Source organism: Neovison vison, chromosome X (genome assembly GCF_020171115.1).
Source record: "Neovison vison isolate M4711 chromosome X, ASM_NN_V1, whole genome shotgun sequence".
NCBI classification, from domain to species: Eukaryota; Metazoa; Chordata; class Mammalia; order Carnivora; family Mustelidae; genus Neogale; species Neogale vison.
Genome location: NC_058105.1, coordinates 95,982,811 through 95,995,184, shown reverse-complemented (window position 1 = coordinate 95,995,184; position 12,374 = coordinate 95,982,811). Strand labels below are relative to the sequence as shown.

The 12,374-nt window shown below is 39.5% G+C and overlaps 1 protein-coding gene across 2 annotated transcripts in view; it reads right to left on the bottom strand.

The window, feature by feature from the left end:
* MED14 (mediator complex subunit 14) overlaps positions 1-12,374 on the bottom strand; it is a 73,411-nt gene that overhangs the window by 27,822 nt on the left and 33,215 nt on the right. For both annotated transcript variants that reach the window (XM_044235625.1, XM_044235624.1), the window contains exons 13-16: positions 9,549-9,708; positions 5,861-6,055; positions 5,344-5,478; positions 2,359-2,435 (exon numbers count right to left, since the gene is read on the bottom strand). In XM_044235625.1, coding sequence (XP_044091560.1) covers positions 2,359-2,435; positions 5,344-5,478; positions 5,861-6,055; positions 9,549-9,708 — 567 coding nt within the window. The remainder of the gene's footprint in view (positions 1-2,358; positions 2,436-5,343; positions 5,479-5,860; positions 6,056-9,548; positions 9,709-12,374) is intronic.

The following is a 12,374-nucleotide window of genomic DNA, read 5'->3' as shown; positions in this document are numbered from 1 at the left end:
AGTAAGAGAGGGAACACAAGCAGGGAGAGTGGGAGAGGGAGAAGCAGGCTTCCTGCTGAGCAGGGAACCTGATGGGGGGCTTGATCCCAGGATCCTGGGATCATGACCTGAGTCAAAGGCAGATACTTAATGACTGAGCCACCCAAGTGCCCCAAGACTTAAGACTTTCTAAACATTAAATGTATGAGAGCAATTATATATTAGACCTATGTCAGATTTTTACTTAGTAAAATTGTGTTTAGACATTTATTGTTTACGGTTTCCTTCTTCATTTCTATATCCTATCCCTATAATCCTCATAATGTCGGTTACTAGACAAATTATCTTTAATTTATCCATTTCTCTATATTTTTTCCATTTAAGTTTTCAATAAAGAAAATAATAGCCAGGATATAATAAAGACTTTTCAAAAATTATTATTAAATGAAGCTTAAAAAATAGGAAATGCTTCCTTCCTAGGTAGGACTATATTATGGGTTCTCTTGAATTCAGGAAGGAAGGGGACTGAAATTTCTTTATAAAAATGCTGAGAACAAGATATTTTAAGACTCCTGCAAAACATGAAAAATATAACTAAGAGAACAGAACACAAATGTTAACACTATTTATTTGCAGTTGCCAGGAAGAGTGAAAAGTTAAAAAAACAAAAAACCCCAAACCCCTGTACTTCTTCACACAGAAGTAATTAAAAACCAGAAGCCATTAAAAGTATCACATTGGCCTAATGATTTCCGTTACAAGGCCAGCTCTCTCTCCCGAGAACTTTTTGTAGAGATGGTGTTCAGACAGCCAGGAAGGGAAGCTATCCTAGTTCTTCAACTGTCTCAAGTGAGCACCTTGACACACAGGTAGAGTACGTGCTGTCCGCTAGCTCTTCCCATCTGCCCCAGAAACCAACTGATTCCCAAGTAACAAAAATGAAAGCTCTACTGGCAGAGCTGCCATGTCTTGGTAGTCAGAGGAATCGCATAAAAACCTGCTTCTGTGATTTATATTATTAAGCAACATCTAAGAAACAATACAAATGCCCATCCTACCCCGCCCCCATTGAACTGTTTTCTGCACCAGAAAGGTTGATCTCGTAAATGGGAGGTTAATTTTCCAAGTCCATCCTGGTCACCTTCCATAGCACATGCACCATGTTGGCTTTCCTTCGAAGCATCCTTTGGCTCCTGGTCCTCGATCCATTTAGAGCCAAGCCCTCTGCACATCTCCCCCTGTATACTCTTTCCTGGCAATCTATGTAACAGCCCAGCTCAATTTCTACCACCTTGGCAATGACTCATTTACTCCTCCCGGCCAGCCCTGTCGCCAGAGCTTGAGATCCAGCCCTGCCTGGCCAAAAGGATGTATAAGCACCTCAAACCTAGCAAAGCCCCTTCAAACTCACATCTTTGGTGTCCCTTATCTCAGAAAACACTACAATCACCTATCACATGCCCAAGATAAAACCAACAGGCACCTGTGCCATCTTCTCCTCTTTCTTTCATCATCAATCTCCTCACAACCCTTGAATATTCCATCCCCTAAGTCCTTGTGGAACCTTCCCAGGGTTAAGCTACCAACAACTCTGGTGTGAACCACTTTAGCAACCGGTTTCACCACTCAGTCTTGGTCCCTTCCAACTGATTCTCAATATGGCTTCCAGGACGAGCTCTCAAAAACACCTAGCCAATGATGTCAGTTGCTGCTTCAAATCGTCTGATAGCTTCATACCGCCATTAGGATCAAGTCCACATTCCTTAAGGACACTTACAAAGCCTTCTAGGATCTGACCCCTTCCCGCTTACAGCTCAGCTCCAGAGTCATCTCTCTCAACTCTGACCTCCTTTCAGTTCCAGGGTACAGAGCTCTCTCTGAGAAAGAAGAGAAAAACTGCCACCACCCTAGCGGTTATCCCTTCTGGTCAGTAATGCACACTCCACCCCCACCCCTCCCCTAAATCTCCCTTTCCTCTGGCTAATTCTCACCTCTCCCTCAGTCCAAATACAACTGGTACTTCCTCAGGGATACCCTTTCTGACTTCCAAACTAGCTTAGATCCTCCTACTACATGAATCCAGACCATCCTGAAGGGACCTAGCAGAATTCAAGCCTGATACCCAGTCACACTGAGTAAAGAGCCATTAAATGCATGAAAAGGAATGCAGAGGAAAGACATCCTAAGACACCAAGTGGTGCTGGATCCCCACTCGGCAGGTGAAAAGGAAGCCTCCCCCAGATGATAGTAATTCTGTGCAGAAATCAGTGACATCCACAGGTGCCGAACTCTGCTTTATGCTGTTTCATGGGAGAGAAACCGCTCTAGCACTGTGGCTGTAATGTGCGACTTCAAGGGAGACACAGGACCGGGACTTACTTCAGTAAGCGAATTGCGTGGCTGAAGCCATCACCTTCCATTTGCACTCCTTGATGGGGAATCTCCAGATTGGACAACTGGTAAGAGAAAAAGCAGGTAGATCAGACCAGCAACTTTACAAAGGAAACTAACTACCTTTTCTAAGTATTAGTGTCTGTTTCGTGGCACCCATTCTAGGGCCACTCTGTTCCAAAGTTAGAACCTATCAGACAGGCACACTGTCCTCCATCACCTGATCTCCTGGGCAACTATATTAAGTGCTGTGAAACCCAAAGATGACCCAGAGCCCCTAGTTAAAAAAACAACAACAACAAAACACCTCTGGGGGCCAATCTTCAGAATTCTGGAGACTAAGAGAATCAATCCTAGTGATTCTGAATGATGCAACTGTAAAATAAGACTGGTTTTCTTATGTCTTTCTTCATTACATCTGTTCAAAACAAAGTCTGAGTCACAGTCACATCCTACTTTCACAAACAATAGTTTTTAGTGTAAAACTTTTCTGGAATACATTTTTAAAAAAGATTTTATATATTTATTTGAGAAACGGAGACAGAGAGTGAGAGAGAGAACACACAAGCAGGGGGGAGGGAGAAGAGGTTCCTGGCTGAGTGGGGAGCCCGACATGGGGCTCGATCCCAGGACCCTGGGACCACAACCTGAGCTGAAGGCAGACACTTTGACTGAGCCACTTAGATGCTCTTCTGGAATACATTTTTATTTTTAACAATTAAAATACTTCCTGTGTGAAACCCAAGAAAAGATTTCCAATTTATGCATTTACCCAATGAGATAGCTTTCCCAACTGGAGGATTCAGAAAGTGAGTTAAAAAGATGAATGCAGGGGTGTCTGGGTGGCTAGGGGTTAAGCATCTGACATTCATCAAGCTCACAGTTCTAGGAGCTAGGACATCAAGGACCTGAGTATCTATTTGAGATGCCTGTTTCTGGGCCTCAATTTCTCTGGGCTGTTCCTGTTCTTCATAGTTTTTACTCTGGCTTCAGACCCTGAAACCCTACAAAACAGGGGTCAGCATACAATAATAGCTTATGGGCCAAATTCGGCCTAATGATGTTTTTGTAAATGAAGTGTTACTGAAACATAGCTGTACTCATCTGTTTAAACATCAACTGTGGCTGATTCACACTACAAAAGCAGATCTGAGTAGCTATAAGAGACCATATGACCCACAATGCCTAAAATATTTACTGTCTGGCCCTTTGCAGAAAAAGTTTGGTGATTTCTGCTCTAATGCATGATATTCAACAAGTCTTCCCAAGACTATCATCATCAGTTTCACTAAAATAATTCACCCATTCTCAGGTCTCTTCTTTTACTTTTTTTTTTTTTTTTAAGATTTTATTTATTTATTTGACAGAGAAAGAGATCACAAGCAGGCGGAGAGTCAGGCAGAGAGAGAGAGAGAGAGAGAGAGAGAGAAGCAGGCTCCCGCCAAGCAAAGAGCCCGATGCAGGGCTCGATCCCAGGACATTGAGATCACGACCTGAGCTGAAGGCAGCGGCCCAATCCACCGAGCCACGCAGGCGCCCCTCTTTTATTTTTTTTTTAAACCTCAGTTATATTTATAAACATTAAAAAAATTTTTTTTGTTTTATTGTGGCAAAGTCTCCACTTCATTCCCAATAATTTACAAAGGGGAGGAGTCTTACAAAAAGTTAAACTTTAAAACAGAGGGAAATAATTAAGGTTTTGGTATATCCCTTTAAAGGGATTCCAATCCTTGGCTGAAGTCCTTTTTGGAAATATAAAAATGCAGGTTCTGTTACTGCCCTTTACTCTCAAGTTTGGGGATCATGCTGGATACTACAGCTGTGTATTCTTAAAGACACTAATTCTAAGTCTATTCCTTAGTCCATGTGACAAGAGTGAAAATCAGGTTTAATATTCTTTCTGACATGTTTCTCAGAAAGGAACCTGGTTTTGGGACGCCTGGGTGGCACAGTTGGTTAAACGACTGCCTCCGGCTCAGGGCGTGATCCTGGAGTCCCGGGATCGAGTCCCACATCAGGCTCCCAGCTCCATGGGGAGTCTGCTTCGCTCTCTGACCTTCTCCTCGCTCATTCTCTCTCTCACTGTCTCTCTCTCTCAAATAAATAAAATAAAATCTTTAAAAAAAAAAAAAGAAAGGAACCTGGTTTTATTAGTGTGTAAGCAATATGTATGGCTTTACCAACTCAAAAATAAGACACACCTTTATCAACTAACCAACTCTAAGAGATAATGTTCCTACTAAGAGGTATGCTAGTAAGATGTTAATACTCAAAAATTATCTTTTTTGGGGACGCCTGGGTGGCGCAGTTGGTTAAACGACTGCCTCCGGCTCAGGGCGTGATCCTGGAGTCCCGGGATCGAGTCCCACATCAGGCTCCCAGCTCCATGGGGAGTCTGCTTCGCTCTCTGACCTTCTCCTCGCTCATTCTCTCTCTCACTGTCTCTCTCTCTCAAATAAATAAAATAAAATCTTTAAAAAAAATTAAAAAAAAAAATTATCTTTTTTGTAAATTGGGAAGAATTTACTTTCCATTTCCATAAAGAGCAGAATGCTCACAATTTGGAATCAGAAAGATGAAATAATATAAGTCATGTTCTGGGGCGCATGGGTGGCTCAGTGGGTTAAAGCCTCTGCCTCCAGCTCAGGTCATGATCCCAGGGTCCTGGGATCGAGCCCCGCATCAGGCTCTCTGCTTAGCAGGGAGTCTGCTTCTTCCTCTCTCTCTCTGCCTGCCTCTCTGCCTACTTGTGATCTCTGTCTCTTAAATAAATAAACAAAATTAAAAAAAAAAAGATTTAAGTCATGTTCTACAGGTATACCATGAGATGCTATGATTTCAATCCCAACCCTTCCAAAATAACCAAGATCACAGCCATTCTGGGTCTCCTAATGGAATCCATGTAGCTTTAGCAAGGAATTTTATAAATTACTCTTTTATACAGAATAGTCAAAACTGTTTCAAAAAAATTACCTCCAACCGAAGTCCTACGAATGGCATATTTGTATCACACATAGCAACAAAGTGAGCTAGAACTTTATTGAAGGCACACATTTCTCCTGATCGTTTGGTTTTCTTGGGTTCTACTGGACATGGATCATCAGACAACTAGAATTTAAGTAAAGAACACAAGTGGGTACAAAAGTACAGATGATGCAATTAGTTAAGGCAGTTAAACTACTAAAGCTCAAGGTTAACCAAAACAAATGTTATGCATTCAACAAATATTTATTGAGCAAATATTTTAACCTAAATACTGGAAACTTATGTAAATATTGTGTATTCAGCAACCTTGTGGAAATGGTGTATAATTAATTATTAATGAAAAGAGAGGCATTTTCAAGAAAATGTAGAAAATTGTTATTTAAACCTTATTGCCCTTCAGTCTTTTATAAACCAGATCTAATTCTTTCTCAGGTTAAAAACTGTTAAAGAACATGACAGAGTTAATACACACAAATCCTGTGCTCACTTCTGTATGTGATCCTACCTTGCGCTTGGGACCGGTCCTAGGTTGTTTGCCAGGTTTGGTGCGAAAAACCAACTCCTGGATGTTTTCCTTGAACTGCTGCAGCAGAAGCGCCATGACAGGGGTGTCCTCACGTTCCGCAGCATTCACAGACATGAAGTAGTACTTGTACGACAGCTGTGTGGGTTTATTGGGAACTTCCAACATCTCCACAACCTAAGAAGGCCCCAGTCAGAAATGAGACTCAGAGAAATAATTAATGAGTGTTGCATATTTTCCTCCTTATAGCACATAGGGTTCAGGTTTGTACATCTAACGTAGATGGTCTTTCTTCTTTAAACAAGAACCAATCAATCATTAGTCTCAACAAAAAAAAGCATTCCTATTAAATACATACTTTGTTCTCTAAAAAACAGATCAGCCTAATGAATAAAAGCAAAAACCGCCATAAACTATACCAAATGGGACATTTAGACTATGACAGCATTAAGTGTTCTAGATATTCATACCTTAGCTTAAAACACTGCATGCCTAAGTCCAGCAGATCTGCTAGATATTCTAGAATGTTATCTATTTCAAATTGTGCTATTTCCCTTAACCGCTAAAACATCCTAGGGGGCACCTGGCTGGCTCAGTCAGTGGAGCACGTGACTCGATCTAGTGGTTATGAGTTCAAGCTCCACATTGGGTATAGTGATTACGCAAAAAAAAAATCTTAAAAATAAAACCTCCTATGAATTCCACTGTTAGAGCAGAGAAGAATGACAACTAACTCTCACAACTGGAAGCACATAAAAATAAACCCTGACAGATAGGTCATTGTGAGGATAATGACACCACTACCACCAACATCCGACGGTGATATAGAGTACTACACAGCGCATTCTGTGCCAAGCACCCAACAGACGTTAACACATTCAGTCCTCCTAATAACTCTGTAAAGAAGGGATTATTGCCTTCAGTTTTCTGATGAAGAAACTGAGGCATGAAATACTTGGGTTACTTGCCCAAGGTCTCAAGAGCTCAGAAGTGATGGAGTCATGCTTTGATTCCAGTTGGCTCCAGAGACCTTGCTCTTACCCACTATACCAGCTTACTCTTTCAAGCTCTACCTAAAATTTAAGAAAAGTCCCCTAAATATGCCATTGGACTATTGCTCTGACAAACGTACGCTTTCCTGTCTCTCTTCCTGCCTCCCTTCTCTCCCTCACCCCACCCCATCTCTTCAGGAAATTCTCAAGCTAACACCTAATATAACACTGATGCACCTGAGGAAATGGAAGAATTAAAAGAAAAATGGATGCTTCACCAGAGAAGATAGAGAGATAGCAAAAAAAATACATGAAAAGATATTCAGTATCAGTCATTAGGGCAGCATAAATTAAGACTACAATAAAATACCACTATACCTCTATCAGAATGGCTAAAATTTACTTATTTTTAAAAGATTTTCTTTTTTAAGTAATCTCTACACCCCCGAGATTAAAAGTTGCATGCTCCACCTACTGAGCCAGCCAGGTACCCCCAGAATGGCTAAAATTTGAAAGTTATAATACCAAGTGCTGGCAAGAATGCAGAACATCTCAAACTCTCTTGCATTGCCATCAGTAATGCAAAATGGCCCAGCCATTTTGGCAAAAAGTTTGGCTATTTTTTATAAAGCTAAACATACACTGATATTATAACCTAACCCAACAATCCTTCTCCTAGTTACTTACCCCAAAGAAGTGAAAACCGAGGTTCACTTAGGAAAACAAACAAACAACACCTATGTGCAAACGCTTACAGCAGCTTTATTCATAACTGCCCCAAACTGGAAATAACCCAGATGCCCTATCACCAGAGACTGGTTAAACAAACCGTAGTATATTACAATGACTACTACTCCAATTACTGGAATGAATTGTAATACACATCAGAATACGGAGGAAAATCAAAGGCATTATGCGAGTGAAAGAAACTAGACTGATGGGCAAACCTATCTAGACAGAAAACAGGTCAGTGGTCACCAACTGAGAGTGAGGGGAGGGTCTGATTATAGAGAAGCAGGCATGAGGGCATTTGGGACATGAGGGGATCTGTTCTGTGTTCTGCTGAGATGGGGATTACAATAGTATATGCATTTATTACAACTCAGACACAGTCTAAACATCGCCCCTATGTAAACTGTATCTTAATAAAGCTGACAAAAGTAAAATGGCAGACATTCAAAGGCAGCAAGCCTTCCCTCTGTTCTTCTTAATGTTCATGTCCACAGTAGCAGTTTTCGCCATTTCTATGGATGTAGCAACCGTGAGAAATAAAAAGGATGAAGACTAACACAGATTCAGTTTTGGTCTAAGCCACATGAAACAAATTACTGCTTTATAATTAATCATTAGTCATTGAAACTAATGTCTGGTTTCTGTTGATACTAAATAACATCAGAAATAATAAAAATCATTTTGTCTGTGGCTGAGTATAAGGATCTTTGGGTGTTCATAGTTTGATTATCATGCATGTATTCCCAATATCATTTTATACATAGACCAGGGAGCTCACCAAGGATGAAGACAAAGAACTCACCAAGTTCTGGCTCACCAAGGACCAGACAAATCTGGTTTAAGGTCTGGGGTTTTAAAATTCAGAAAAAAAGTGAAGTTCGTTATCAATGACAAACCTATTGCTCTCTATAAATAATGCTAACCTAAAACATGTCAGGCTATATAGGGTACCTTTTTTTTTTTTTTTTAAAGATAATATCTTTTTAAAATACAGCTCAAAACCTTAAAAAAATTCACTCCCACTACCTTCAGTCAACAATCCTGAATGAAGTTCTTCAAACATCTCAGATTCTTAGCCAAAAATATCTATGTATACACAACTATTTCTATACTCAGGGAAATATATTTAGGGCGAGTTCATATTTCAAATTCTTGCAACTTTTAACCAATTCAAAGATCTCAAGGAAACTAACTAGAAAACACCTAGACAGAGTGAAAAAAGAGTAAGAAAGGATCTTACTGTGCCCTGAAAGGTACAGGCATTCAATAAAAACGCAATGAGTAAAAATCAATATATGTATGCCTTCAATCGATTAAGGATGAGAATATAAAGCTACTTCAGCCAGCTGTATGTAAAAGGATGCATTATGGGGGCGCCTGGGTGGCTCAGTCGCTAAGCATCTGCCTTTGGCTCAAGTCAGGATTCCAGGGTCCTGGGATCAAGTCCCACATCGGGCTCCCTGCTTGGTGGGAAGCCTGCTTCTCCCTCTCCCATTCCCTCTGCTCATGTCCCCTCTCTTGCTGTGTATCTCTCTCAAATAAATAGATCAAAATCTTAAAAAAAAAAAAGTAAAAAGGATGCATTATGCAAGTTAACATTCAATTAAAACCAAGCAAGTTTATCTGACACCAAAACATCTCCACACCTTCAGAGTAGTTGCTTTCCTCCCACACATGGGAGATGCTTCATCCCAAGCAGAAACTAGGCCTCACTACACAAAAGATCTGAGGGTGAGGGACAGAGATATACTTTATATTCCCCAACCCTGCCTGATCATTTTAGCATTTCTTAGACATGATTTTCCTCTGTCCTTCATCCCTACCACCTAGGTTGAGAATCACTTAAGTTAAACATCCAATAAAATATGTTTGCAGATTAGATTAAGTGAAAAATCATGTGAGAGATACTGACCCTGATCACCCAAATCTCCCCTTTGTATACTTACAATGTAGTACTGCGGAAGCCGGGTAAGTTTAATGAACAGCTTATTCTTAGAAAGGTTTCCAATAGGATGGGTTGAGTAATTGGACAGCTGCAATGTTTCACTGCTTATCGTAGGCAGATGTTTTATAGATTGTTTGCAGCGCTGTTGTCCAAGCCAAAACCTTAATTGAAAGGAGATAATTCACATCACAAAATCATAGATTCTTCTGATTAACTGTGTGCAACTGATTTGTAAACTGATTACTGAAGACCACTAAAAAATAACAATCTGAAACTTAACTGAACTAGTAAAAAGACACAAAACCATAACGATGAATCAATTTCTCTAAGTTTTGCATTGGTCTGTTAGTTCTCGTTTAAGGAGTTGAAACTCTGATGTGAATAACTGATTAGTCATAAGGTAGAATTAAACTAGTATTAAGCCTGGGACACTGTAGCAGTGTATTAAAGAAAATGGCGGATTTCCTATGGTTTACTAAGACAGCAATAACCAACCTCAACATCTTTTATAAAATGCCAGAAATATTTGTAGAACAAAAGAGAACAAACAATAAATAGGTATACATGTACCTAATTGGGGTGCCTGTGTGGCTCAGTGGGTTAAGCCTCTGCCTTCGGCTCAGGTCATGATCTCAGGGTCCTGAGATCGAGCCCTGCATCTGGCTCTCTGCTCAGCAGGGAACCTGTTCCCCCCCCCCGCCTGCCTCTCTGCCTACTTGTGATCTCTCTCTGTTAAATAAATAAATAAAATCTTTAAAAAAAATCAATCAATCAATGTACCTAATTTTTCTAGTATCACTAGAAATCTACAGTCCCTATTCTTCTTCTGTGTATGTGTAAAGTGACGGTTATGTATCTAGCAGGTGCCAGTATTAATGATCTTTTCTCCCTCCTCTCTCTCTTGACTAAGCCACCAGATTTCAGTTTGATGCTTTTTATAGTACTCCTCTCACTTTTATTTGATTAGCTATCCTTGAGGCTAGACACTGTGTGTGTATAAAAAATATATGGAAAAAGCACTGTGCTAGTCCCATGCCTCAAAACCATGTCATAAAAGGGTTCACAAACCTCACTGGTTCACAATGAAATAACTACAGAAAGTAAGAATACGACTTTAGAAACTTTCCAGAGCAACATAACAATTACAACATCCACGCTCACGATCAGCAGGCTCGCCTTGTTGAACAAGGCACAGCCCAGTTCGGGTGCTGCTGCATCTGTGCAGTGATCTGCATGTGGTAAAACTCTGTACTAGTCACATGCAGTAAAACCATGTCATAACATACAAAATTTTAAGGGTAGTTTGTCAACTATTACCCAGAAATGTATAAAGTCCTGAAAGCATTTTTTTTTCCCCACGGAAAAACAACTTAAATTTATCTGCGACTTCACAGGATCAACTGCTACAACTGGCTACAAATGAAGAAATGAAGATAGATTCTGAAAATGCAACAATACTTGCTATGTTTTAGATAAAAGTTCAAAATGAATGTTCTGAACTTGCCAAAACTGCTTTCAAATCTCTACCTCCAGTCCCATTAACATGTGAGACTTTGTGAGACTGGGATCTCCATTATGTATGTTTTTAAAGAAAAACAGAAACAGTTAAGATATACACTATCTCCTGTGAGTAGCATGATCATCAACCCAATCTAGATTAGTTACAACAAGCAAGAAACAAGCTCATCTGTCACATTAAAAAATTCTAAATACAAGATAATATTAATACAATATAAATTCTAAATACATATAAGTGTGCATTTATATAAATTATAAATACAAGATAATCTTTTCAAAGTACATATGGGATAGCCAGTAAGTGTTTGTTTTGATTTCAGGGAACAAAAAATCTGAACATAAGAATGAATTTTCTGTATTAACTGCCTATATATACTTCCAATGAAAAATGTGTATACATTTCTTTATTTTTATATTGTTCATTCTGATTATGTTTACTGAGATATAATTTTGTCTGTTGGTTCTTACAATAAAAAATTGGGGCTTATATTTTACATGTTTTTTTCGTTTCCTTTTTGTAGAATTTGTTTTCATTGCACATTATAAGAAAAGTAATCACATGAACAGATGCTCAATATCATCAGTCATTAGAAAAACAGAAATGAAAACAATGCAATACCTCGTTATACTCACTGGGATGCTTATGGTCAAAAACAGTGACAACCGTTGGCAAGGATGCAGGGTAATGGAAGCCCTCAAAATCTGATGAAATTTTAACAAGGCACAGCTACTCTGGAAACTAGTTTGGCAGTTTCTTTAAAAAGTTAAACATCAATTTACTGTGTGACTCAGCAATTCCATTCCTAGTGGAATGAAAATGTTATGTCCACACATAGACTGAAACATGAATATTCAGAACAGCATTATTCATAAGAGCCAAAAACTGAAATAACCCAGGGGCGCCTGGGTGGCTCAACTGGTTAAGTGGGCGACTCTTCATTTCTGCTCAGGTCACGATCTCAGGATCATGAGACCGAGCCCCAAGTCAGGCTCCTGCTCAGTGAGGAGTATGCTTGAGATTCTCTCTCTCCCTCTGCCCCTCCCCCTGCTTATGTGCAAGCTCTAAAATAAATAAATCTTAAAAAAAAAGGTGAAAACAACCCAAGTGTCCATCAATTTATGAATGGATAAACAAAATGTGGTACAAAGCCATATAATGGAGTATTATCCAGCCATATAAAGGAATTAAGCTTTGATACCCGCTACAAAGTAGATAAACCTCAAACATTAAATGAAATGATTTATGATTTCACTTATACAAAATGTCCAGAAGAAAAAAGATCTGTAAGAACAGAAAGTAGATTCATAG